The 26,349-nt window shown below is 37.1% G+C and overlaps 1 protein-coding gene across 1 annotated transcript in view; it reads left to right on the top strand.

Annotated features, from left to right (window-relative positions):
- TMEM135 (transmembrane protein 135) overlaps positions 1–26,349 on the top strand; it is a 182,483-nt gene that overhangs the window by 26,346 nt on the left and 129,788 nt on the right. The window contains exon 5 of the mRNA XM_085304361.1: positions 12,789–12,822. Within this exon, the coding sequence (XP_085160487.1) occupies positions 12,789–12,822 (34 nt within the window). The remainder of the gene's footprint in view (positions 1–12,788; positions 12,823–26,349) is intronic.

The raw sequence follows: 26,349 nt of genomic DNA, 5'->3' as shown, positions 1-26,349 counted from the left end.
GGTCTGAGTATTCTGGTGTTTTTAATCTACCCTGTAGTATTTCAATAAATCCCTATCCAGAGTTGTTCACTTTTGCAACCTTTGGCTAATTGTTATGAAGTTTACTTATCTTTGGAGTTTTTACACAGATAAAACATTTTATTTTTGGTTAAATTTTATTAGGTGTCTCATTTTTCTTCAACTTCTCAAAAGCAAAAGTAACTATCAGCTGCATTCATTTAAGTAGAAAAAAAWTTTGACTACAGGGGCCAAATTTCCTTGAAGCCTAGAGCAGGCTGAGGGATTCATATGTGTTGAGAKTAATGTCTACAGTTAGGATAAAGGAATGAAAAGGTAGGGGCCAATCTAAATTTCGTATCTGAATTACAGAATGACGGATTGCGATAGAGAAGTTTGACAAAACATTCATCGGATAGTACAGATGAAAACAAATGTATTGGCTAATACAGTTTAATTGTAATATTTCCTGTCATTTTTCTTCAGAATGCCTTACAGATGCAGCTGCCAGTTAAGTTATAGCAGGATCATGAAGCAGTCTCGTGGCGAAGGAAAAGGATGTTCTTTGTCATAAAAAGATGTTATGTTACTGGCAAGATRTTATGTACTCCCTTTTTAAAAGTAGCTGCAGGGTTAAAACTGCTTCTTTTAATGAACTGTAGAAAACATTTTGTTCTCTATGCATTTTATGAATATGTGAGTTTATGTACCTTTTGCCACTTAAGCAGTTTTACAAGTCTCAAATGTGAATGCTTAACTAGTAGGGAAAAGGGACTTGSCTTTTTTCTGAGGTTGGTTGTACCTGCAAACCTGTGTATGTCTTGGAGGGAAATGTGCAGTCTGTGGCTGAATGTAGCTACCTTAGAGAGCCTGTGCCTGTTACTGCAGTGCCTCCGGATTTGTYGTGGCAGTAGTGCTTCCTCACTCACTTCTTTACTTTCTTGTTAAATTGCGAACTTTCTGAGGGAGGGAACTTGTCTTTCTGTGAGCACTTGATAAAGATTAATTTTGGTGTAAAACTGCACTATTACCATAGGTGCCTGTATTGTATCAATACGTGAAAGAACACATTTTGTATTGGAAAGCAACTGTGAAATCCTTTTGCTGTTTCATGACTCATCTTTTATAATGTCTAGTAAACAATATAAAAAGACACTGTTTTGTCCAGCGGTTTCTCTTCTAAAGACTTTTTTTCTAAAGGCCTGTAGTGCTTTTACACAGGTAAGTGTTATGGACTGTTTAGTCAGCCTCAAAAATGCTAATAGATCACTTTCATGGTTTTTGTGGTGTTCTAAATTTCAGCTGATAATAGTAAATAAATTACCATAGGGAATAGCAACAGTTGACAGGGTATGTATTTAAAATCTTTGGAGTTATGAGGAAGTCTTTTTGCGGCTGGTTTGGTAGAAGGTGGGTGTTTGGTGCTCTTGCAGTCAGGGCTGAGCTGGATCATGCAGGACTCTTCTGGGGTGTTTGCTCAGTGATCTCCAGTTGCCCGCTTTTCATGGAGAACGAGGTAAAGACATCACAGGCAGCATCTGCTAGGCTCAGGGCTGTCTCTAGCAGTTGCGTGGAGCTGGTCTGGATGGACAGAGGTCAGTGTCAAGCAGAAACTCTGATAGCTCCCAGGTGATTCTGTGTAGTTAGCTCTTTTTGCACTGTTCCCCATTGTATCTAGTTTTGGTGCCAATAAAAAGATTGGGGCAGAGGTTTTGCTGGGTTTGGCAATATGATGAAACAGCGGCTTGAATGTGGTGATCTGTTTTTAGGGCCAGACGAGAACCAAAAGCAATTTATCTGTTGATGTGCCTGAGTCTGAATCTGTAGTCCGTATAGTATGACCGTGAGTAATTAAGACTTAATTATAGTTAAAGTCTAATTCTTTTTCTAGTCTAAAGGTCATTTTTGCAAATTTGGTTTTGAAATTTTCAATTTGTAGGCTGAGAATTGAAAAGTGATTTCCCTATCTGAATATTAGCACATTTTTTTTTACTGTTTTCTCATCATATAACAAAGTACGCTGTTACGATCCTTTCTCAAATATTGTTGAAATGTCTATAGATAAAATGTTAAAATTCAGAATGCTGTTGAAGATTAAAAGTTTCTGCAAGACTGACTTTGATTAAAACAACACAAACAGTGAACTAGTTGCTCTGTTCTGTGTGCTCTGCACTAGTGTACAGGAGACACTTCCTTGAACTCCGTTGTCTTAAGGAAATGCTCAGCACATCTTCTGTGTCTGATTGCTTAGATGTAACRTGCAGCTCCCAGAGGGGGAGTAATAGATACTTGGTTGATATGGAGTAAACTTCAAATGCTGCTCAGGTGAACTGGAAAATGAAAAGCTTGATTTTTACCTTGAGAGATCACATCCATGCCTGCTGTGACTCTGGTACAGCGGCCATATGTCTTTGAGGGAATTTGCTATCAGAGGTTCCTAATTTCTGCTCCTAAGATACTATTTTTAGATAGTACAGATGAGAGGAGCTTTAAAATCTTTGTTCCACCATATGAAATGCACATGTATCCGGTTTCTGGTCAGGGAATGACATTAAAAACAAAAAACTAATCAACCTTCTCTAAATTTCATAATACTCTTAGACCATTAGCAGACCTCTGAGTTCACCTGTAAATCCTCTGGAACTGCAGTGACTCGTACCTAAAGCCTAGCTGCTCCCAGGGAGTTTACGTTGTTCTGAGCTCCTGCGGCAGGAGAGGTGAGGAGGTAGAAACCTGGCATGGTAATGACTTTCTGTATCTAATTATGCAAGGGTTTTCTGTAGTGAAGCTTACTGAAGTGTACTGTGGTTAGATATCTTGCTTCCCTTCCCCCTTGCCTGGAGACAGTAAAAAGACACAGTTTGTTTCCTATAACTCCTATGAATTGCATGTTGTTTCTTCTGATCAGATGACCTCCCTTCCAGATTGAAACTTTTTTTTCTAAAGTAAGCATGTACTGTTAAAATCTTCCCCTAGAAGTGGCCTGTCTGAAAAGCAGGAAAAGCAGATCGTACRGAATTAAGGGCAAGCATAAAACGAGTCTCATGAATTTGAGCTGGTACTTCTCATTGTAATCCAGACTGGTTGTACTTTGGTAAAAGGCTGAAAAGTTGAAAACTCTGGTAGTAGAACATCATTTTGCATATTTAAAGAAACTTGTAGCTGCACTGTCTTGCCAAAACTCTGTTGTCTGGTTTGGCCTGTGTTGTTGATCAATGATATGTTGTTTGTTTGTTTGTTTTTTTCCTTTCTTTAATTTAATACGTTAAGCAGACTATGTTTGTTGCTTCAGGTATTTTGGAAGAGGCTTTATCTGGTCACGAATACAATCGTTGTAGCAGTACCCCTTAGCTCCAAACATGCAAACAGAACAGTAGCTCCTAGTTTAACAGACTAGAGTAAGAGCATTATGCTGCTTAAGTCTTTTGAAACAGATGAAGACTYGGTGTTTTGAGGAGCCTGTTGGAAAAACTTCTCAGCCTGTGGCGCAGAAGTATGTTGGGGCAGGTGGGAAGCAGAAAGCGGCTGGTGTGGAAGCCCCTGGAGCTGCGTCTCTGGAGCTGCCGGGGGCTGACGTTGGGGAACCCCGATAGCCCGTGATGGGGTACGTGTGCAAAGCCAGGGAGGATCGCACGTCTCTGCAGCGCTGCAGTTCCCATGCTGTCTTGCCTTTCGTCCTAGTTTTCATTAACAGTCCATCTGCTTATGGCCTCTATTTGCCGTGAAGCAGTACTGACTGTTAGTGCAAAGCGCATAGGAGTTACTGCCCTCTCTTGCTGAGGATCCTCAAAACAGTTTTGCTCGAAAAGTGTGTTTACTTTTTCTAACCTCTGTGCATACCCTCCAGACAGAGTGGCCAAGCAGCCTGTGTTTTATTGTGGATGTCAGGGTACCCAGAAAAGAACTGAATGTTTTCGATTTGATTAACTGAGCTGATGATAACAATTCTGTAGTATGATTGACAGTCTGAAGAATCATTTTTATTTTTGGTCCTACTTAATACTGTATAACCTTCTATACTAAGTAACATTCATATTTGAAATCATTCATTTCTTCTCCTGAGATTTAATTTGTTATCGTTCTGTTAGTCTGCTAGTCATTCTTCTTGTGGGACTAAAAAAGGTTTTTGGAATCTGAATTTTATCTCTTTGTGAAATCTTGAGAGGTTAAATCATGCTCTAATTAAGAGGTTTTGCTTTCCCTCTGTAGGTCAGCCTTTGTTTTGGCTCCAGCTCTGTAGCCACTAGAGAAGAAGTGGGAGAAAAGGAGGAAAGGAACAGTGAAAGAAAATCTGTATAAAATTAGAGTATAAACCAGTTCAAAAATTAAACTGTAGATGTTATCTTCTGGTGCACTAGCTGAAAACTCAGTAAGAATTATTGGTGCTAATTAACCTGGAATGTATTACTGTAAACGTATTTATTTTTGGCTTCTTTCCCTTTCTAGTTTTCTCATACCCTTTCTTTGGCATGTGTTCAAATCATAGATCATGTTGAGTTTAATTTCTTTCCTTTTCAGAATAACAAATTCTGAGTATCTGGAAGAAAAAATAACCATTTTGCTTAATGTGTAACATATTCAAAGCAAACATTTGCAGTTTTGAGCAGCTTCGTTTCCCTGTTCCAAAGTGTGAAATGCCTTTTTCCTCCTTTAAACAAAAATTTTGAAACAAATTTTTATAAAATAGTAGGCTGTGGATCCTGAAACTGCCTTTTGATATGAAGRTGATGTACTTGAACGTTATCTTTGTGTGAAAGACTTGCTACTGATTTTTTACTAAACTCAAAAAGTAATAATTTTCTTCTTTYGAAAACTCATTGCTTAGATCTGTTTTCATAATTTTCTGTATTTTGAAAGCTTATCTGTTCCTGCTGATTTTAAGTGAACTTTTGCACCAGGATTTCACTGCTGGCCTCCAGCTGTCGGTAGGAAATTGGTGGGTGTGAGAGATTAACGATACCCTAAACATAATCTGTAGTACTCTTGTTATTACAGGGATGCAATCGCAGCTTCAAATCTGTAGTTGGCTAGCTTTTGGTGTCAAGCTGCTAGAGAGCAGAAAAAAACTTTTTTTTTTTTTTTGAGAAACTTGTGATTTGTGTGTTTGATTTAGTTCTGCAGGTTATAAAGTGGTGTGTTTTACAGTGTGTTTGGGGGGGGCGGATTCTTCCTGTTTTTGCAGACCACAATCCTGTCTGGGGAGCCATTACAAGCTGTTACGCTAGGTTCTTAGTTTATGTTCAGAAATTAAAGCCAGAGTTAACTTCTCCTTTCTTCCTTTTTTTTTTTTTTTTTTTTAAAAAAAAAAATAGTGTCTTCAAATTTTACTTTAGTAAGCCAGAATGACAAAAGTTGTGTGTCCTTTACTAAAAAAGAAAATTGCACTCCGTATCTACCTTTGAATCTACTGATGTTTTGAAAGTACTTTTATTTGGGATTTCTTAGACTTTTAGAGAATAAGCAAATTGATTCCCATTTCAAGCAAGGTGATAACTCTTAGAATATGCARCTGACCCAATAAATAGTGGTAGAGGTATAAAATTCAAACTCGAATCTGTGGGAAACTTACCAAATACATATTTTTCATAAGGGTGACCGTCACTGTATTAAGCTGTAGGTAGTTCAAATCTTGTCATACAGGTCACAAGAAAAATAAGTTTGACGTATCTCTTTCCAGGACCTATTTTTGCCCTCATATTGGATCTGTTGGTCTGCTAATGCAAGAATTTTTTCCCCAGTGAAGCTTAACACAGGATTAATAGGAAGGGGGCATTTTGGACTGGGGGTTCGGTTAGAAAGCTGTATAGCAAAGCTTAACACTGTATTTGTCTTAGGGTTTTGTTTTTGTTTTTGTTTTTGTTTTTTTTGTTTTTTGTTTTTTATTTTTGTTCCCCTCCAACTGTGAAATTCAGGCTGTGTGGGGAGAAGCACAGACTGTCAGTGAGGACTGTTTAAACAGAGAACCTGTTCTCTTTATTTCCTCCAGAAAGATGCTTCTCTGTCCATCTTCGTGTTGCTTCCAGCTGTCTCTGCTGCTGGTGGCTGCTGTGCACTGGGTCCGCAGTAGTAGTAGCAGGTTATGGGGCCCGATGTAACGGCCCCAATGTGTACTTTTTTTTTCTCTCTCTCTCACTCTCTCGTGTTTTTACTGGCTTATAGCTATAGCTAACACCTAGCGCTATTCTAACTGAAAGAGGTGCCTGTTTGCTCAGTTCATGCAAGTTGTATGCATGACCGTATTTATCTTGGTGTAGTTGTTTCCTGGTATTTGTGACTTGTTCACCTGGTAGTTTTGACCACAAAAAATACGATCATAAAAAGCACAAAAGACTGATGAAAAATGCAGATATAGTAATTCCAATATACGTAACTACTCATACTGAATGTTTAGATTTCCAGTTGTCTCCTCTGAAGAGTTTGTAGTTTAATTGAAACAAGACAATAGAGAAAATATTTTAAACCTTATATTGCCAGAAAAGCACAGGAGCTGGAAAGCTGTGTATTAAGTATATATCATGAACAAGGCAAAACATGACAGTAAAAATTCAGAGGATTGAATATTGAGAAATAAATAGATTAAAAATTACAGATTCTTACCTCTCTTCTGTGAGTGTTGAGAGAAAGAGGAGGTGATAAATAGGCTTTGTTCTGTATGATGCGTTTTGTTTTCTGTTGGAAATCTTCTGAAATGCTACTTTCTGTACAGATGCTGTTTGAATTATCTTAAGTTCCTTTAACTTGAAGTAAACAAATACGGTTAACGTATGGTAAACATGCTGTAAGCATAAATGKGTTATAAGGATTCATCCCATCTGCAGGCAAAGGTGTCTTTTTCAGCTTAATAACATCTCTATACTGAAGATAAACCACAAGTGTATTTAAGGAAAACCGTAAATGATTGGYAAATAAGAAGAGAGGACTGACATTAAAAAAGTATCATTCTCATCTCCAGTGAAATACTGGGGAAGAACACACCTTGGTTGTGGTTTTTAAAATCAATATTTTGTATGGTTTCCTATTACTTTGAGCCAAAGCCCTCACTACTTGAGAGAGTAAAGTTGTTCTTTGAATTTTTATAATGTGTCAAGCTAAGCAAGAAAACCTTCTTTAGCAAACTGCTACACAAACAGTGTGTTGGCATGTAGACCTGGACAGTTGTCTTTGCTTCTGCTGAAGTGAATCTGTTTTTTAACCATACATGTGCAGGGAGTCAGAATGTGACCTCAATCAAATATGCTTGCAGAATTTACAGCATTTCAAAATAGAAATATCTGGGTTGCAGGAAGATGAATTCAGACTGCCACTGAGAGTGATGCTTACTGGTTTCTTTGACTTTGAAATACTATTCRTTAAACAAAGAGCAATAAATATTTAATCTACTGCTTATTTTCTGTGTTTTCATTTCAAGTCTGTGTGGGATATTTGTTTATCTAATCTAACAAGGATTTTGGTCACTTCATGGTTTCTAGCAGTGAAACTTTTTCTTGAAGTCCTCTAACACAATTAAGTGTGCTTGTGAATCAGAAGAAAGTATTTTGGAACACCAGGRTTAGTTTGAAACAAATATCATGATTTAAATGTAAAATGTGAATTAAATAAAATACTAGATGGCAAATCTTAAGCTGCTTTGGTTCCAGTAGTCTTCTGAAATGTTTATTCCACTGTCTTAAAAGATGTAAAGTTATCTTATGACATATGATCAGGCAAATATTGAGGAGGAGTTGAATGATACGGTGTACCTGATCCTGGTGCAAGTTTTGTTGGACTGTTTYCTTGAGTTGTCCATAGGTCAAGGTGAGTTCTGAAAAAGTTGAGACGATTTCAGAAAAGAGCTATGAGTATGATTAAGATCTTAGAAAATATTATAATTGCAGAAAAACGGAAGGAGCTCAGCTTTAAATTAATAAATGTTATATGGGTAACTTGGATGGACTCTCAGCAATCTTGCAATGRAGGTAAAGATATAGATAGTTTCAGTGCCTGAGCAGATTCTTGTCTAGCAGGAGGATGCAAATTATTAACGTAAGTAGTAGTAGAATAACTTACCAATGACTGTGGTGACTTCATTGGAAATATTTAAAAACAAATTTGTTTTTTTTTCTTCCTGTTTGTATCTGTCTATATTCTGTATCTATATATCTGTATCTGTATCTGTTTGTATCTATATCTATATTAGAAAAGGTGATTTAATTCAGACTAATTCCTTACAGAATATATATGTTATGTTATTCAGGAAGCCAGATGAGATTRTTTATCATAGTAGTCTCTTCTGATTTTATAATTTGTGAAGAAATCGTGTGGTAATATTTTAAAGTGGCTTCATGGCTTTTCACCTTTTTTTTTCCGCAGATTCATAGAGTTATCAGTTTGGAAGGGCCCCAAGCTCCCTGCTCACAGCAGGATCAACCCTGAATTCAGACCAGGTTGCCTAGGGACTTGCCCAAGCAGGTCTTGTAAAGCTGGGAGGACGGAAAGCCGACAGCCTCTGTGCAAAGCTCGACTGTCCCTCCTGCTTCCTCAAGTCGAGTCGAACTCTCCTGCCCGTTAGTTAACGGAGGTTGTTTCTCAGTCTTGCGCTGTGCGTCTCAGTAAGAGCCTGGTTCTGTCATCTTAACACCCCCCTCCTAGGTATCGGACGGCYGCTGTCCTCAGGGGGCAGATGCTCCTGCTCCGCCGTCCTGGCGGCCCTCTGCTGACCTCGCTCCAGCTCATCCRTGACTTCCTTGTCTTGGGGAGCCGAAACTGGATCGTGGTTTTCCACGTGTGGTCTAATGAGCCCCAAGTAGGGATTAATCACTTCCCTTGACCTTCTGCCTACACTTCTGTTAATACAGCCCAGGCTTTCTTGCTGGGTTTATGCTAAACTTTTTTTTTTTTTGAAACATGTGGTCTGTTGCAATTTAAATAGAAAAAATGAATCCAAAAAATTGGAAAATTGGAATTGTACAGTAACAGATGACATGACCTCTAAGTTTAAAGTAAGTTTTGAGACATGACTTGYTTAGCCTCTGACAAACATACAAGAAAATTCATGTGAGAGTGTGAAGAGGAAATAATTAGGACAAACAAAAGGAAAAGTGATAAGCGTTCCAACATAACGATACTTTAAACAGTATTTTAAAAACTTGATTGCTTTCATTCAATCCCCCCTTTCAAGCAGAAGATATCAGGCTTGTTAAAACAATTTTTTCTGAAAAAGCCTTCAGCTCTTTAAATTACCAAAGCAGAGTGGCAGCATGGAACGGGGCACACCATTACATCTCTGCTGCCACGGATGCGGCTCCTTTGGATGCTGATTTACTTCCTAGTTCTAGCTTGGCATCGGTCAGCCTTTCATGAATTGTGCCCCAAACTTGCATTTTTCTTTCCCAAATTAAAGATTGTGTGTTATTATAAAGATTGTGTGTCATTAGAAACCGAGTAGGCTGCGAGAGATGCTGCAAGCCGAAGAGGTGAGAGGGAGGCAGTGAGAGGCAAGGACTGGGAGGTCCTATCCACCATCAGTGCCATTCGCAGAATCCTGTAACTTGGCACACGAAGCTGCATTTAAAATTTGCTTGTTTAGCRTAGTCAACACTTTTGGTGAACCTCTGAAGTCTTTGTCTTGCTTGATGGTGAGATAAGTTCCTTCTCAGTAGTTTTGACAGAGCACGCTGTTATCTTATACTGTTGTGCTAAGATGAGATGAAAATCTTTGAGTTACTTCTGAAAGAACATGGCATGAGTGGAAGAAGAAAGCATGGAGGTGTAAACAGTGATAAGGATTTGTGTGCATTTCCTTGAGCTTTTCCCGAGTGATCTTGCCTGACCATCACTGGCAAAACTACCTGGTGATGCTCCAGTAGTTAATGTCCAGCAGTGGTTTATCTGTTGGGGTGAAATATAAGCATTTTCTCGGTATCTGTAAAAATCTCTGAAGCAGTGATTATTTATTTATTACTTTTGTAGCACTATTTCTCAATTATATTCTTCTTTTATTTACCAACTGCAAGTTTAATGCAGTCCTTGAGTTGTATCAGCGACCCTCTTGTTTGGACTAACTCCATCTTTCTGTCCTGTTTTCTGTCAGTTGTCATTCTCACAAAATAGTGCAACATTTTCTGATCTGAACTTCCACCAGCTTTTCTAGCAGTTGAATTCACAGTTAGGTTAGGCTTGCTAGTTCACATTTGCGATGGGCTGAGRATAGTCTTTTTTAATGGAAACACGGGACTATTTATATTTAAATCTGTCCCAAAATGAATATAGACGAAGAAAGCTGTTTTTGCATGGAGTAGTTAGACAAGACCTCATCCAGCAGTGAATACAGACAGACTTGCAACAGGCACTTTCAGATGATGTTATCTAGCTGCTTTTTGTATTTCAACTCCGGAAGTTACTTCCTTGTGCGCACTGGATGTCTGAACATTTTTCCTCCTCCTGACCACTTCTCATATCAGTCTTGCTGCAGCTGCACTGTAGCTTCTAATTTTTTTCCTTCCTCTTCTCTAGCCTCTTTTCCTTTCTTTGTCTTTGCAGTTGGCAGGTCACATTTTATGCTTAGCTCTTATTTTGGCCCCTTTCAGCTAAAACTTTGTTACAGCAAGTTCCTGGTTTACATTTTTAGCACATACAGTGTGGTGTAACCCAGTTTCAGTGGGAGGCTTTAACAACCTGCTTGCATGTCAGAGAGTGCAGGGGAGGATCCCCTGTGTAAATTATGTGTACATATAATAATCATGTTATGTAACACACAAAATAATTGTAAATATACACATTATATTCTTAAAGCTGTATCTGTCTGTTCTGTCGTTAAGTAGCTGGTGGTAGCCTCTCTCAGTTAAGTGCACTACTGCAAGATGCTATTAAAGCTCTAATGTTTTCCAGAATATTCAAAATGCATTGAGTTAATGGTTTAGCTCACATGAGAAAATTAAATTGTGGTGTTTCCAGACAGCTGAGTATTTGGATATTTAACCTAAATTTCTAACGCTACTGCAGGAGAAACTCCAAGAGACATTAGACATTAATTTCTTTTTCTCCTSAGGACAAACTAAAATAGAACTTACATTACATAGAAATATATTGACTGTTCCACTTTGGTAATCAGAAGGGTCAGGACAACGATATTCTTTTGTCATCTGAACTAATTGGTGGCAAAATTAGGTGGCTAACACTTGCGGACCAGCTCGAGAGTTGGATTCACTCAAGGGAAGATGTTACCACTTCCTGGTCAGCAGGAGAGCGTCCTAGTCTGATGCGCTGCTACAAGTTGTAGAGGTCTCTTTCCTTTAGTATTTGCAGACCCTACTCCCTGTATTTTTGTCTCTTGTGTGCCYTATCTTCACTAAATCTTTAGAATTAGGCTTCTTTTCCCTAGATCACCATGCTAGAATCTTGGTTGTACCTGGCACAACGGGTACTAGGTAGAGAAAGCATATGAGGAGGGGCTCCGTTACCAAACTTCAAAGTGGTGTGGAAGCACTAAGGCTTCTAAGTGGAATATATTCCTTTGCCTTAGATGTCGGCTGGGAAAAACCTTCATCTGGATAGTTTGCATGGCACAGTTACACCTGAGCATGGGGGTCATATATCAGAAAATACTGAATAGATTTTTAAGTGTCATTTTTTGACAAAAATGGAAGTTGGCTGATTGATGCCTGGGAACCGTGTAGAAGGAATTCTTCAGTTTACTGCTACCTCTGATTTTGCTTTGCTTGCTCATAGGACTGGAAGTGATTCCGAGATAAGTTCTGTTAATATACAGTTCTCTTAAGCRCTCTAAGAAAGCTTAGAGATTTAGAAACTTAGAATCTTATAGCCAAGTGGAACRTACAAACCTGGACTGRTCCATTATATAATAGTATAAAAATGTAAAAATGCTGTATAATATAAAATTCTAGATATCTATATACATACACACACTATRTATATAYGCTATATATATCTGTACATAGTATAAAATACTAATGTAATAGTATAAAAATTGTGAGTGATGTGAAGACAGTATAAGTTCAGGTTCTTAACTCATTTCTGTGTTGAGTAACCTTAATGGTTAGATATATGACAGCAGAGTGACAGTTGGTGAGCAATGATCTGAGATATATATAGAGAATGCCTTAAAAAAGGGGGGGGGGTGACCCAAAATACTTGAGTGAAAGTCAGAAAAGAGTGGCAGCTCTGCCAGGCCACTGTTGGCATAGTAACTCTCAAATGGAAAAAGGCCGCACTGGTTTGATCCAAGATTTTTGCTTTGTCACTCCTAGTAGAAAGCATTTTTTGTGATAGTGCAAGCAGAAGGGGTAAAGCATCCTGAATGACACAGCGCTTACACAAAATACAGAAAGTTGCAGGTGTGAAGGCTTTTATGTTCGCGACCTAACTTAATCCATAGCCCCTGTTTGTATGCTTCYGTTACCGTGAAAAGGGTTTTGAGCCGAGACTGCTGAAGCAGAAATCTTGGCTCAGATCAGYTTGTGTGTAGGCTTTTATTTTGTGGCCAGTGCTATGTCATTCTGGATGCCTTACCCCTTCATGACGGCTGCCCRGCTCACGTGCAGTAGCATGTTGCTATATATAAATTGTTCATGCAGTTCCTTGCTGCTTTGGATACTGTGCTGTCAAGGTGCTATTTTGGTTTCATACTTATATATATATATATTTTATAGGGTAGTAATGATTCATCTTCTATCAATACACTATTTCCTAAACTCTCCTCTTTAATACAGTACTCTGATGCTTAATTTGTCCTTCCATCAGTATGCAAAAAAAATGTTTAATTCAGTTACTAACTTTATCATTTCTGTTTATAGGAGAGGTCTACTCACAATTTACATGGCCAATCAGGTAAGTAGTCTTTTATTTCAAGAATAAAAATACATGAGATCATTGGAAATGTATATTGTTCAAAATGGATTGATACTGAGATTTATTGCCTTTTTAATCCTTCCAAGATTTTTATTTAAGAACTCTGTGCTGTTAGATAACTAAAATTATTTTAAAAGCAAATTTTGACAAGAGATGTTTCAGAAGTAACTTCAAAGCAAAGGATGGAATGTAGTTCATTGTGCTGTGCTCAAGATTTCTTGTTTTACAGCCCCAAGAAAATGGATAATTTTATATGTCCCTTCAGTAGTAGAATAGCATCTGGTATTTAATGCTTGTTGTTTTGTGGATGCATATTCAAGACTGCTTTAGTTTTGTAGTTTTTTTTCCCAATTGATATTGAACACTGTGCATGAAAACTTTTTTTTTTTTTTTTTTTAACTAGTGTTCATATCAATTTAATTTTTTTGGCAAATTCCTTACAAAATCATTCAAATGAGTAGTGAATTTATATAAATCAAGCTTTCTATGTTACCTTTTTTGAATATATATTACTTATATAACATAATTCCTCAACAAGTGTGATCATGTAATTATTCCAAAAGAATTATCTTAAGTTTTTATAAAATCTGAGTTGTGTAAAGAGTCATAGAAACTATATATATATTAAAAAAAAAAAAAAAAAAAAAGAACTTGGAGCATGTGTCCTAGAATAAACTTAAACTTATTGAGGCCCCAGTAGAATAGTGGAAACAAAGCTCCTTCAAGATTCATGAGTAAAGGAGATGGCACAAAGTGTATTACAGTATGGATTATGGCAATAAAACTGCAGATAAAGTTCATACCTTCCCTTCCATCGCTGTAAAGTCATTGTTGGTGACAAATGCAATTTTAACGATTTGGGAGATGAGGAGGCTTTTGGAGGTGATATTTATGTATACTAGCAGGTAAACTGGAAACTCCTTATAAACAGCTGCAATATCAGTTATGTTTTCTCTCAAATTCTAGCATTTAATAATTTCTTTCAGACAAGAACTGTTTCTTGGTTTATTCTGTGTTCACATACTGCSTGTGATTAAGCTCTACTCATGAGTGTCTGTGTAGACTTCAAAAGTAAAGAAATTAATTTTCACCTTAAGCTATYCTTCTAGGAATAAAATTTAACTTTGGAAAACTTAATGTTTTTCTTGAATTCTGAAGAGCAACTGCACAGAATCTACTAGCACAAGGAGGCATTGATTATAAAGATATAGTTGGACCCCATCTTTTGTGGGGTTTTCAAGATGGGTGAATTAGGTATGCTTAGAAGAATTRGATGTGCTTAGAAGAAACACCTTTGAGTATCCCAGTTGTGAGAAAGTTTGCATTGAATTATTTTGCAAAGACTTTGGCTTACACTGAGCGGTTGTGTTCACAGCTCCTAAGTTCTGCATCACATGATGTTGGGCAGTATCAGAAGGGAAAAGTCAGCTAATGTTACTACATTTTATGGAAGACATATGATGCYGTGAACATCATCAGCATAATGGTTTATTTTTGTTACGATTCTGTGGTGAATTCAGAGCTCCAGAGGGTTTGCTTGATAAACGCTCCTTGATCACGATGTGGTCATCTTGCTAGCAAAGTGCGTGACTACTGGAAATGCTTCCCTGCTTTTGTTGCTCTCCTTTGATGTAGAGCTTTATATGCTTTGATAAGATTTACTCATAAATTTACTGTGCCTCTAAAATTACCTATAGATTGCACTGTGCCTCATTCTGAAAGCTGGCAATTTTAATCTTTAGTGATGATACCTAGATTTTAGACCTATAACTTAATCTGACTTAAGATAGTTGATAGTTGTTATAAAGAAAATATAGAAAGGAAGTGAAATGTGAAATTAGACTGGTTTTCTTGCACTCTGTAGAGCTAGTCTCAGGACCTGCTCACCTATTCTTTGAACAGAGTATGTTTTGTTTTTGTGCTTCAGATTTTGCTAAAGTGTACTTTGCAGCCTGAACAGTAATTGAGGCTTTTTGTATGATTCTTCACATATGCATTTGTCCTATTAGACAGGAGGTAACTATAATTACGWTTACTAACTATTGCTGCAATGAATTTATATAGCCATGTTAGGGCTTTTGAAATTGGGAAGCTTTATTTCTACTGTCCTGCTGGCAGTCCTGGACAACTTGTGGTCTGAGGTGAATTTCCTTGGTGAAATGGGCACAGACATGCTAAAGTCTTTTTATGTATGGCTGCCCTTTCACAATAAAGGGGTGAAATGTAGCAGAACGTTAAGGGAGGAGGTTTAAGCGTTACTTGCGTCTGAAARGTGATGTCTTAATTCTTTTTCTTTTTCCTTACGCTTACACAATAAAATGACAGATTAAAAAAAAGTTGTTTACATTGTATGGAAAAAATGAATGCAAATACTTTCTTAAACTGTCTTTCCATTAAACTAAGRTTACTACAGCAATACACTTTGGGGGTAAGGATTTTTTTTTTGAGATGAACTAGAATTAGAAATAAATATAGCAGTGAAGGACCTGTAGAGTCTTAATTTTGATATGCAGAATCTGAAATCAACCTCTGAGCTCACTGGAAGACAGTCAGAGTTCTTTAGAAGTAAGTTAGTACGCCTGAGCTCTAACATTGTTGAGAATGTGGGTTTGGGAATTTTTAACCAGTTGTGGTCTGAGAACTGACCTTCTCTGATACCAAGGAGCAGAGTTACAGTAGTCAGTCCTGTAGACCAGACAGAAACAGAGCCTTTTAAGTTCTATTTTAGATGGCACATGTTAAAGTTGAGAAATTTCTAAAATCATAAGTCGTGCATTGGTGATGAACATATGAGATGATCCTTCATGGATAATTTGAGATCAAAAGGAACTCCAAGATTCCAACAAAGGTGGAAAGTGAAATGCAACCGCTCAAGTTATTTCTGTCTGAAAAGGTGATGATATTAATATATGAGTGCCTATAAAAAAGAAATATAACTCTTAGATTTCAAAACAGTTATGTCATACTTCATTGTGAACAGCTCAGTGTATACGTTTTTGCTTCTTAAGCTGAAGAAATCTTGTCTTTGAACAAGGGCTTTTTGTGGTGAGAACAAAACAAAATCATGTGCAGGATGAAAGGCTGCCTTTAGTATAAAGCGAAGTGCAAGACAGAGACTAATCRTGTCTAGGACCAATTTGATAAAAACGAAATGAGAAATACAAATTTTGGAAAATTTGATAAGTTGTGTCACTAAAATGCTACACCAAAAAGAGGCAGTTATCCTTCCATATGCTGAGCTATAAAGTGCATTCATTTTCTTTATCAGAGAAAAAGAAAATTTCTCTACATATTATGTTTGAAATTTAAACTGCAGTATTATTTCAAATATTTTTCTTGTTTTGTACTATGACTCTATGGTATTACACTTAAAAAATTGAAAATGTTAATATTAGCAAGTTGATCTTGAAGGTCACGAGTTAAGCAATGTAAAATTCAACTGTGAAATAAGGCAGCTGGATGGAAAAGACAGAGCAGTGTTGCTGGAGACTGGTCTCCTGAGTGCACTGGAAGGAAGAGCATTAGGTGTCTGCTCCAGTCAGACAGAGATTCAGGGAGTGGAAAGAGGCTCAAAAAATAAGACGGGAAAGATAGGAGGAAAAAAAAAAAGGCAGCGAAACACAAGTGAAAACCTAAAGATGAGAAGTTAAAATTTAACGTGGAAAAGACATGAAAGGATTAAAAGTGGGATGATGTAGTGGGAATTGGAATGTGGGAGTGCTGCAGGTACAGTGGATGGAAGAAAGATGAGACAGAGAAGGCGTCGTAGTCTATTCTGGCTAAAGCAGGGAGAAAACAGCAAAAGAAAATGATGGGAAAAGAGGGGATGAATTTTGCTGCAATTAACAGGAGGAGAAATTTGGCAAGAGCCTATATAGAGAGAGATAGGGTATTCCTGATGTCCTGAAGGTGAGAATTGAAAAAAATTGCTGACAACAATTACATTTGGATAAAGTTTACACCAAAGTCTGAATACTTTGTGTTTTATTTAATACTGTGCTAGTGTTAGGTTGTCAGTGCATCTGTTGTTGGTGGAACGTTGTACATAGGACGTTGTAAACCAAAGAARAACTATATTGCCTTAAATTAAGGAATATGCAGCCATACTTGCCCTTTCAGTAGTATAAAAAGAAGAAAAAAAAGCTCACACATTAAGTATAGGTAATAATTAAGAGAAGTGTTGTGACGACAATCAGGTGTGTGGGAAGAGAAGTCCTTCAAAATTTTGTACRTCCAAACTTGTGACGCTTTTTGTAAAATCTCTGAGAGCTGTTGTGGCTAAGTTAATYGTGAGAGCCTGCTCCGTAGTTACTATTCCTTTTGGGCATACCAGCTGCTTCTTTTTCATGTCTGTTATTATAGAAAGACTGTTTATTGATATTTCAAATCCAGATAAGAAATAGTTAAAGCTACTTAAAAACACTGTTCTCATTAAGCAAATACTGAATTGAACAAGTTGATCGGATGCATTACAGTGGTGATGTCCTGCTTCTGTATGTTACAGAGCGCAAGAWATATAATTGAACAGAATTTTTCTTGCTCTTTTAAAGTAATCCAAGTAATTTCACTCTTTAATTGTTCTTCAGTTAMGTAAGCAGAACAAATTTTGACCATACCTTTGTTTATTCCAACTGTTCAATGTGAAGAAGGGCTGTGAGTTGTGCTCTTTAGGCTTGAAATATTTGTTCCAAAAGTGTTTTTGAGAATTCTGGCATATATTTTAAAAGGAAATCCCTTGGGATCCAATGGAGAAATGAGTATCCTGTGCACCTCAGTCACAGCTTTCAGTCCAGGTATTTGTGTGTTTTTTTTTACAGGGTGGAAGTTCTTGTGATTTATAAATCTTTATGCTTTCCAATATTTAAAAAATCAAAACCACCAGTGATATGTGGTATGCTTAAGCGGCAAAGTAGATGATACTCCTCTAGACTTTTCAAGCTTGGTATAAATCATGGTTTAAATGTTTGAGTCCAAGGGCGCTCCAATATCACTTTCTATAAACAGTAAATTTGTTATTGTTGTTTCATGCTTTGTGGGTGAAGTAGGTGGAGGGATGAAAGAAAGAGAGGTGAGATTTGCTATGACAGGAGAGAAAGCAACAACAGAAACTCGCTTTTAAGCTGTGTCTCTGTTGATCCTGTAGTGTTTTTGCTGAAGGCAAATTGTTAATATTGTAAAGGAAGATGCATGCGCACAGAAATACTCTGACTCTGAACATTCCTGAGTGATTTTTTTTCCCCACCAGTTTATCAGGGGTTTTCTGTACAAACTTATAAATGTGTTAGAGTTGTTAGGAATGTTTCAAGAAATCCCGTGTGCCTGTTGCAATTAAATGGAGGAGGATATTATGAAGAATACAGATTGGAGGGCTTTTTCTTGAGTGACATGCTGCTTGCCTATAAAATCATGATTTTGTCACGTTATGTAACTTGTAACTCTTTGAGAAATTATCACCCAATATGTCATATGCTATAGAACATTGTGTAGCCATTCAGAGATATCCTTTAAAATATGGAAGTCTGTCTATTGTGACACAAGAAAATGTTTTCTATTTAAAACTACCAAAATGATATTAAAAAGTAGAAGTGGCACCAACTCCTTTTCTTCACTGGGAACAATTCAGTTTTTGTCAAAAGAAGAAGGCAGTGCAGAGTCAAGGAAGGCAGATAGATTTACCCAATACGTGTTTTAGCCATGCTGGATTCCAGGAAAATGGATTTGACCTCCTACTCTCTCTTTTATAAATAATCAGAATTGTCTTGTTTGTTCTCGTAACGTATCAACATTATGCATATACTGCTGGGGCAATGAAGCTTACCTCTTCTTTTAGCAAGCTAGCCAAGAAAGGAATACTGGGAAGTTTTCATTTCTTTTCTATTTTTCTTTCTTTTTTTGTGYGTGTGTTTCAAAAGTGATCTCCACAACCTGAATGTGTCCTATAAATGCTTGAGAAACTTGCTGCCTAAGATGTTAGCTCTGTCCTCCTGCCACCACCTCTTTGCACTCTGTTACTCTTATCTGCAGTCCCTCTTGCTGGGTGACAGTGGCTTTGGTTGTGGCAGCAGCTGGCAGAGACCAGATAGGTTTATTCTCTAATGGTGTCTGGCTGGATGTTCTTTTCATCCCTTGCGGTGTCACCTTTTTGAGTTGATGCAGGGTTTTAGTTTAAGAKCCACCATTGGTTAGTTCCCTCTTAGAGGAAAGAAATATAAGTATTCGCCTAGCTTTGTTAGAAAATTTCCTTATTTCCTTGATTTTGTAAGTTTTTGTAGGAAAAACATGAGTATATTGGTAGTCCCATTCTGACCTCCTGCTTAACTTGGAGGAAAAATTTGAGTTTGAAAGTTTTCAGTTTTTTTTTCTCTCGTAGAAAACCACTATGTAGTAGGAGTCTGGATGATAAAGAAGTAATTTTTGCTGTACAGAAGACAAAACCTTAAATTATGATGTTGTACCAAAATAACATACAGGTGGTCTTAGGTAGTCATCTGTTGTTGCTGCTTGGGGAAAAGAGGAGCAAAAAATGACAACTGTTGTCTAAAAAGAAATTTTACGTAGTCACTGATGGCAAAATTTCTGCCGTAAAGCGAACAAACAGCCTCTCTGATTGCCTTCTCCTTGCTGCARTTGATTTCTGAACTCCAGTCACAGTCCTTAGTACTAATAAGAAACAAGTCATCTTTGGTTTCAACTCAGACATCAGTATCAACAGAGTAGTGTTTGTTCTGAGGCTGCAGTTTGAAGGTAGGCGTATGCTTTAACGTATCGAAGGTTGAAGATCACTTGAGAGTCCACTTGTAATAGTAACGTTTTTGCCATTAGCCTGCGTTGTGGCCTATAATTTGGGATTTCAYGAAGAGTTTGCATCTCCTTTTATCAGGTCATGCGATGTCCCTTAATAAATCCTACCTTTTGCTGAGGAATAGTATTTTTCTGCAGTGTTGTCACCTGGATTTAGTAGAAAAGCCTCTTCTATATTTTCTACTTCGTTATTGCCTGCACCTTCCTTGAAAAGGAGTTAGAAAGGAAAGTAATCTATCTTCTTCATTTCATAGAAGACATGCTCAGGTGATGGAGTTTTCATAGAATCATTAAGATTGGAAGGGACCTTTGGAGATCTTCTACTTCATACCGTGGCCTTTGCATCACCTGCTCTGTCTTACGGTTTGAAGTCAGCCCATTGTCTTATGGTTGAAGTTAATTCCCAGAATCGTATTTTGGCAATAGAAGACTTAAATATTTTTCATGATTTACCAAATCATGAAAAGGCATCAAATTACCAGTTATTTTGCCCTTTCGATTTAAAGAGCAGATCGAACAGAAGTAAACTAATCGTTCATTGGTGATTTGAAGATAATTCATGTGCTCTAGTGAGAAAGGTAGGGTTTTTTGATAATTTTAATATTTCTTTGTCCTTTATTATTATTACARTACAATCAAATGATAATGAAATACAGCATTCTCAGGTTAATAGTTTTTAGATTATTTTGGAAAGTGAAGCCTCCATGCAAAATATGAAATTGTCTTTCACAAACTGTCTCAAAGGAAGAAGAAAAATCATAATGGAACAGAAAGGCTTATATAATTAAATATTAGCATGATGACTAGAATATACTAGATACTCATTCTTGTCTCTTCTTTCATTTTCACTGCGACATGAAGAATCATTGATAGAGAACTAGCATTCATTGTAAGCTTTTCTATGCTGCTTGTACACTGTAATATATAGGTATGTATGTGTTAGCAGAAATGATGTCTAGAATAAAAGCAACTGATAAAACTTCAGAGCAGAAGTGAAAAAACCTTCTCTAGTTTAGAGGTAATTAGAAGCAAATGAAGAGAGTTGTGCATAAGAATGTGGAAAAGAAAGGTGGTGTTGGCTTGATCCCAGAAAAATGGTAACTATTCTGTACCTAGTCATACTTCTGCTTTTAAGTCTCATTCTTTCAGCGTCTGCGGGGTAGCTCAAGAACAGCTCAAGAAGCGATGCTATTAATACCACATGCCAACTGCATACTCGAGTGGTATAGTAGAGGAAATGTAAAAGCAGTAGTAGTAAAACTAAAATAGCTTCTATTAAGTTATTAATAAAGTTATGTAGCCTATTTAAAAGGGAGCAAATTTTTGAGTAATTTGGAGGAATACAGAAATTACTCAGAAGAAATGGGTACTTTTGATGAATGACAGTAATGTTCAGACATATTCCACGAACACACAAGCAGAAGAAAAAATTTACCTTTTAGTGGAATCATTGAGATTATTGTGGTGACTTTGCAGGGAAATAATGTATTCTGTGATCAGCATTTCTAAACGCCCTAGAAATTAAATGCAGATGTTTTAAAATAATCAGACTTAGGCATTTTTTTACTCTAGTTGATAAATCCTTAAGACACTTTCCAAAAATTTTATCTTGGAATTCAGAATTGGATGCCATAAGTGGGTAAGCTATATACTTTACTCATATCATGTTTTGTGGGATTGGCAGTTTGGCAACTGTGAAAGAGGCAATATCAAAAAAATTACTACTTTTTAACTATAAACATCACATAAAATTCATATAGGGAAATAAGCTGAGATCCTGTTTTCTTTTGGGTGGAGCATAATGTGAACTAATTCAATTAACAGAATACTTTGCATAATCAAATTATGGATAATGCATAGCATTCTATGATGGTTTTAAAAGGTTGAAACTTAAGGTCACTGTCCCTACCCCCACACTAGATCTTTAAAAGGCTGGTTTTAAAATTAGGAGTCATGTGAACTTAAACATTGCTGATGTCTTCACTTTTAAGTCGTACAGTAAAAGTTAGATCCTGGCAGCTGGCGTTCTTGTGGATTGACATGGCTAATTGGTTTTGGCATCTTAGCCTGAGGAAACCTCATCCATCACTGCAGAGCAGGAAGTTTGGCAAGAGTCAGAGAAAACATTTAATACTTTGTCTCTTGCTTTCTATGCAAAACTGCTTTGCATTTTTGAAGTTGTTAGTGTAGCTCGTCAGAAGCTTGATGTAATAATTTATATAAATTTTATGCTGCTTTAATTTCATCTTCTGCAGTGAATAAATACCCACTTCCTAGAATTAGTAAAAATGTCAATATTACGAATAAGCTTTAAAATTTGGCTTTCAGAGGAAGGTTTTCAGTTGTCATAATTTACACAAAACTTTACATCGGGAACGTATTATGTGCTTAACAAAAAGCTAGTTGTCTTTTATGGATGCTAAACTTTTCACTATCTTTTTCTTTTTTTTTTTCCTCCCCCGGTTTCCAGCAATATTTGTCCCCTGCACCTCCAGGGCCCTGCTGGTAGGGGGAAAACGCCACAGGTGTGGGGTGAAGTGGGCGAGCTGCTGCCGGTGGCTCCTCACTCCTTCCCTGCCCTTTGAAGTTTTGGGGACTGTTTTACCCTTTCTGTGGGTATTACGTTTACCAGGAACACCTCAACTTCCGTCAGCTTTGTCTTACTGGAGCCCAAAGGGAGCGTGCCAAGGCATTTGTGTGTAGTCAAAAATAGTCCGACTTGAAGGCGTCTGTGGTCGGCGGCAGAACTGCTAGCTGAACACCTTGGCTAGCCTCGGCAAACGCCCGCGTTAGCTATTCCTCTCCACTGCCTTTTAACAAAACTGGGAAGCTTTAATGGTGGAGTTCCAGAATCTTTATTTTTTTGAAGTAAAACTGAACAGTTATTGTGCCGATGACGCTTGTTGTCGAGCTGTTCCTTTACGTCACTGTTTCTGATTTTGATAAAATACTATGAAAACTAGTCTGAGTGCTGCTTTTCATTTATTTAGAAGAAGAAAACTTTGCTTCTGCTTTCAAGGTACRCAGAGTAAAAGAATTTCTAAAGAGGAACGGACTTTGCAAAGCGTTAAGCTCATCCTGCTGCTTTGTGGGTTTTCTTGTACTATGTAAATCTTACTGTAGAACTGGCTGATGGAATAAATGTGCGTTGTTGATGGTTAATCTGACATTATTTAATTTATTATTTTCTGTGCTCTGAGTGTGTTAGTTGAAATTCATACTCCTTCATGCGTTTAATTATCTGTGTCCGCTGTTAATATATTACTGCCAGTTCTAGTCGGATATTTTTCCTGGTGCTATCTATAGACTAATGATAATTAAATAGTGCAATTTTGACTCTGAAATCATTTCACTGCTCCTAAAATTTTAAGCTTTTGAAACGTCAGTTGTAAGCTTGCAGTGCTTAGATAGTATTTCAGTGGAAAGCTTTGGAGCAAAAAAAAAAAAAAAAAAAAAAAAAAAATATGTCTTAAAAAAAAAAAAAAAAAAAAAAAGACGTTTTGTCTAAAAATTATAAACAACTTTTTCCCATACAAATGCAATAATCAAGAAGTTACTCTAGAAAATGTATTGGACTCTCCTTTTCCAGTTTCTGTGCTACAAAACAAGGCATGACTTTGCGTATACAGTCTGAAATAATCACTTTTGTATTTTCATTTTGAGGAGGAAGTATTTTCTGTGCTATAAAGTGTGTCTCATGGCTAGATATAAAAGTTGTATCGATTCTGTAGATAAGTAAATATTTTGACTTATGTTTATGATCAGATGCAATGGACGGGCTGGTATACATCCATAAGCTTGTGTAAGCTTGCAGATGTTAACACGTGGTTGACGTGCTTTATATTACGCTGTTGCAGGATATGTAGATTTTAAACAGTGCTGAGACTAAGTTTTAATTGTGTAAACAGTCATTGGTTTGGCATTCAGGGGGAGGTGGTTCATTTAAAATCTTGTCTCGGTGATATGCTCCTTATGCCTTTAATAAGGCTGGAAAAGTGGAGGAGGACAACTTCTAGCACAGCTTGTAAATGTCAGTCTGGATGGAAGACAGTTCAGCCTGAAAACAATATTGGTGTTGGAAAAGTGAAAGGGAAAAAAAAAATCCTTTCTCAAAACTGATCTCCGAGGAGGAAAATGGTTTTAAGAAAATGTGGGATTATGATCATTTTTGCTATAACAGAAGGAAGTAATTACGAAGTTTTAGACTACATCTAGTAAAAGTGGGGAAAATGGAAGACAAAGAACGAAAGTTATTTTRGCTACATATAAAGCTGACTGGTTTACTTAGTGCAGCTTTTAATATTGATTGGAGCCCTGTTCACATGTGAAACTTCCCAATTCGTGTTGTTTCTTTAAAACTATTCTGACTTTAGAAGACAACTTAAATAGAAGTATTCTAGGAAAATACCTCATGATGGGTGTGAGAGTAGGATCTTTTTAAAATCTCCTGCTCTGTTGCTTCTACCCTTCTCAGGCTACGGAGCAGCGTTCGGCAGATCAGACCATTAGTCAGTATGGGAGTTTARGTGCCGTATCAGTCACCGTATCCTACTGCAACATCCTGCCAGATGGGCTCTTTCAGAGGAGCTGTATTATTGGGATTGGTCTCATATGGTCACCTCTATGTCCTATAGTAGCTGCGTGTTTTCACAGGGCTTTTGCAGCTCATCTTTAACGYTAGTGTAATTTGAGCGGTGCGATTCTTTGAGGAGTTTCCTTGTGGTTTGGTAATCTTTGGCTGCTCAGGAGCAATAGCGTGCTTCAATAGCTGCTGTTCTGCTCAAGTCCTGTAATTAATCTTGGGGATCTCGGGAGATTTTTGTGGACTTTGTTAAAATAAGTCTGGATTCCATGTTCAGAGTGTCCAGGGAGAAGAATGATGAGAAGTGGGAACTGGGAAGTGGAATAGAATACTATGTATTAAAAGACCTTGTCAATGGAAAAGTCAAAAAAAAAAAAAAANACCTTGTCAATGGAAAAAAAAAAAAAAAAAAAAAACAAAAAAAAACATTTTGATTAAGTCAAGTCTGTTTTAATGAGAAAAAATGTTAGATTGTTTAATTTTTACAGAAAGTCAATTTCATCAGAAAATTTCATGGATTTGTTTTACTCTCCCAATCAAACCCAATAAACTGTCATCTTAGAATAACTGAAAATACTAATGACTGCGCTCTTTCTCAATTGTGTATATATATATATTTTTTATTTTGAAAATATATGCTTCATTTGTTTAAAATCATTTGTTTTGCTAGCCTGGTTAAAACAATGATTTCAGTCTYTTTCATTCAAGTTTACTTGACAAGCCCGAGCCAAAATGTTGCTTTGCAGTATTTCTTTACAACACTTTAGATGTTTTGCATATCAGAATGTTGATTTAAATATGTCACCTTGAAAAAATTTTCATAGAGTGCCTATACAGTTGGAGCAGAATAACAAGACTTTAGRAATACCATATCCACTCCATGTATATATATACACTTTTCTCCCATTAGCAGTTTAGAAATATTTATAAACAATTCTATTTGCTTTGGATATGTGAAAGTTTAAAATATTGTAGATATTTATATAGAAAATATTATTTCTTCTTCTTCTTTTATTTTTTTTTTCATTTTTTTTTAAACAAGCCCCCCATCCGCCTTTCTTTTTACGCTTTCCCAGCACACACTCATGCTCTGCCTTTAGGGATGTTTTTACTAGCCAGCAGGAGCTTTACAAATTATGGTCATTCCCCCATGTAAAAACATGCAGCTATCTTTGGTGACGGAGTTGTTTTAATGTACTGAAACGCTCTGCTGCCCAGCAAATGACTTTTTGAATAACCCTTTTGCATTGCTTTAAAAACTTGATGCTCACCATGTCTCTTATTCTTAGCCTAATTAGGACTGCTGGGAGCTGCACCAGGTTCTTGAGCACGTTAAGCCGTACAAACTAGCCCCTTGAGTCTGGAGCCGCGGCTCTAGCGTACAATATATACCGTTTTGCGTTGAAATGGGCATCCTAAACTTGAATATGGGCATTGTTTGCTAATGCCTGCAAATTATGGTAAGTTAGCAGCCTTAGGCAAAACAAGGGGTAATGGGATTCAGTGATGTAAATAAGCTTGCTGCAGAACTTCGCCATGGTCATAAATAACAAAGCTCTCCAACCCCTCCCCTGGGGGGGGGAGGGAAGGGAAAAAATACATAGGATTTTTATTGAACTGCCTGACTGCCTGCTTATGTTCCACGTATGAATCCGGTTAATCCAGAAGTTGAAGACACTTCTATTGTGTTTAGATTTTGGAGTAAGGCCGCTCACTAATTTGTCAGGAGATTCTTACTAATAGGTAAAGTTATGTCCCTTTTCTTTGGAATGTGGCCTGTTTTTGATGTAACCTGTGTACTGTGCATGTGGAGACTTAAAGAATATACACAGAAATAGTAACATTGTTTTTGGAACTTTTACTGAATAAGGTTATTGCAGTCTCAGGTTTGAGGTGCACATTAAGACAGTCATGAACTGGTTTGCGTTAACCAGCATCTTATCTCATGTGGATGGGGGGTTGGAGAGAAGCCTCAAGTACAGGTCTGGTGTGGAAAACCTTCAACAAAAGAAATTAGTAGCAAAATTGCTACTAACTGAAAACAACAGTCTGTTATGAGCAGCATTAGGAAACTACTACACGAATTTCTCCTCTGTGTTAAGAAGAAGGTGAGATCAACCACT

Source organism: Rhea americana, unplaced genomic scaffold (genome assembly GCF_003343005.1).
Source record: "Rhea americana isolate MKP2758 unplaced genomic scaffold, rheAme1 scaffold_208, whole genome shotgun sequence".
Taxonomy (NCBI): domain Eukaryota; kingdom Metazoa; phylum Chordata; class Aves; order Rheiformes; family Rheidae; genus Rhea; species Rhea americana.
The sequence above is the reverse complement of the archived record's forward strand: the minus strand, read 5'-3'. Positions and strand labels throughout refer to the sequence as shown.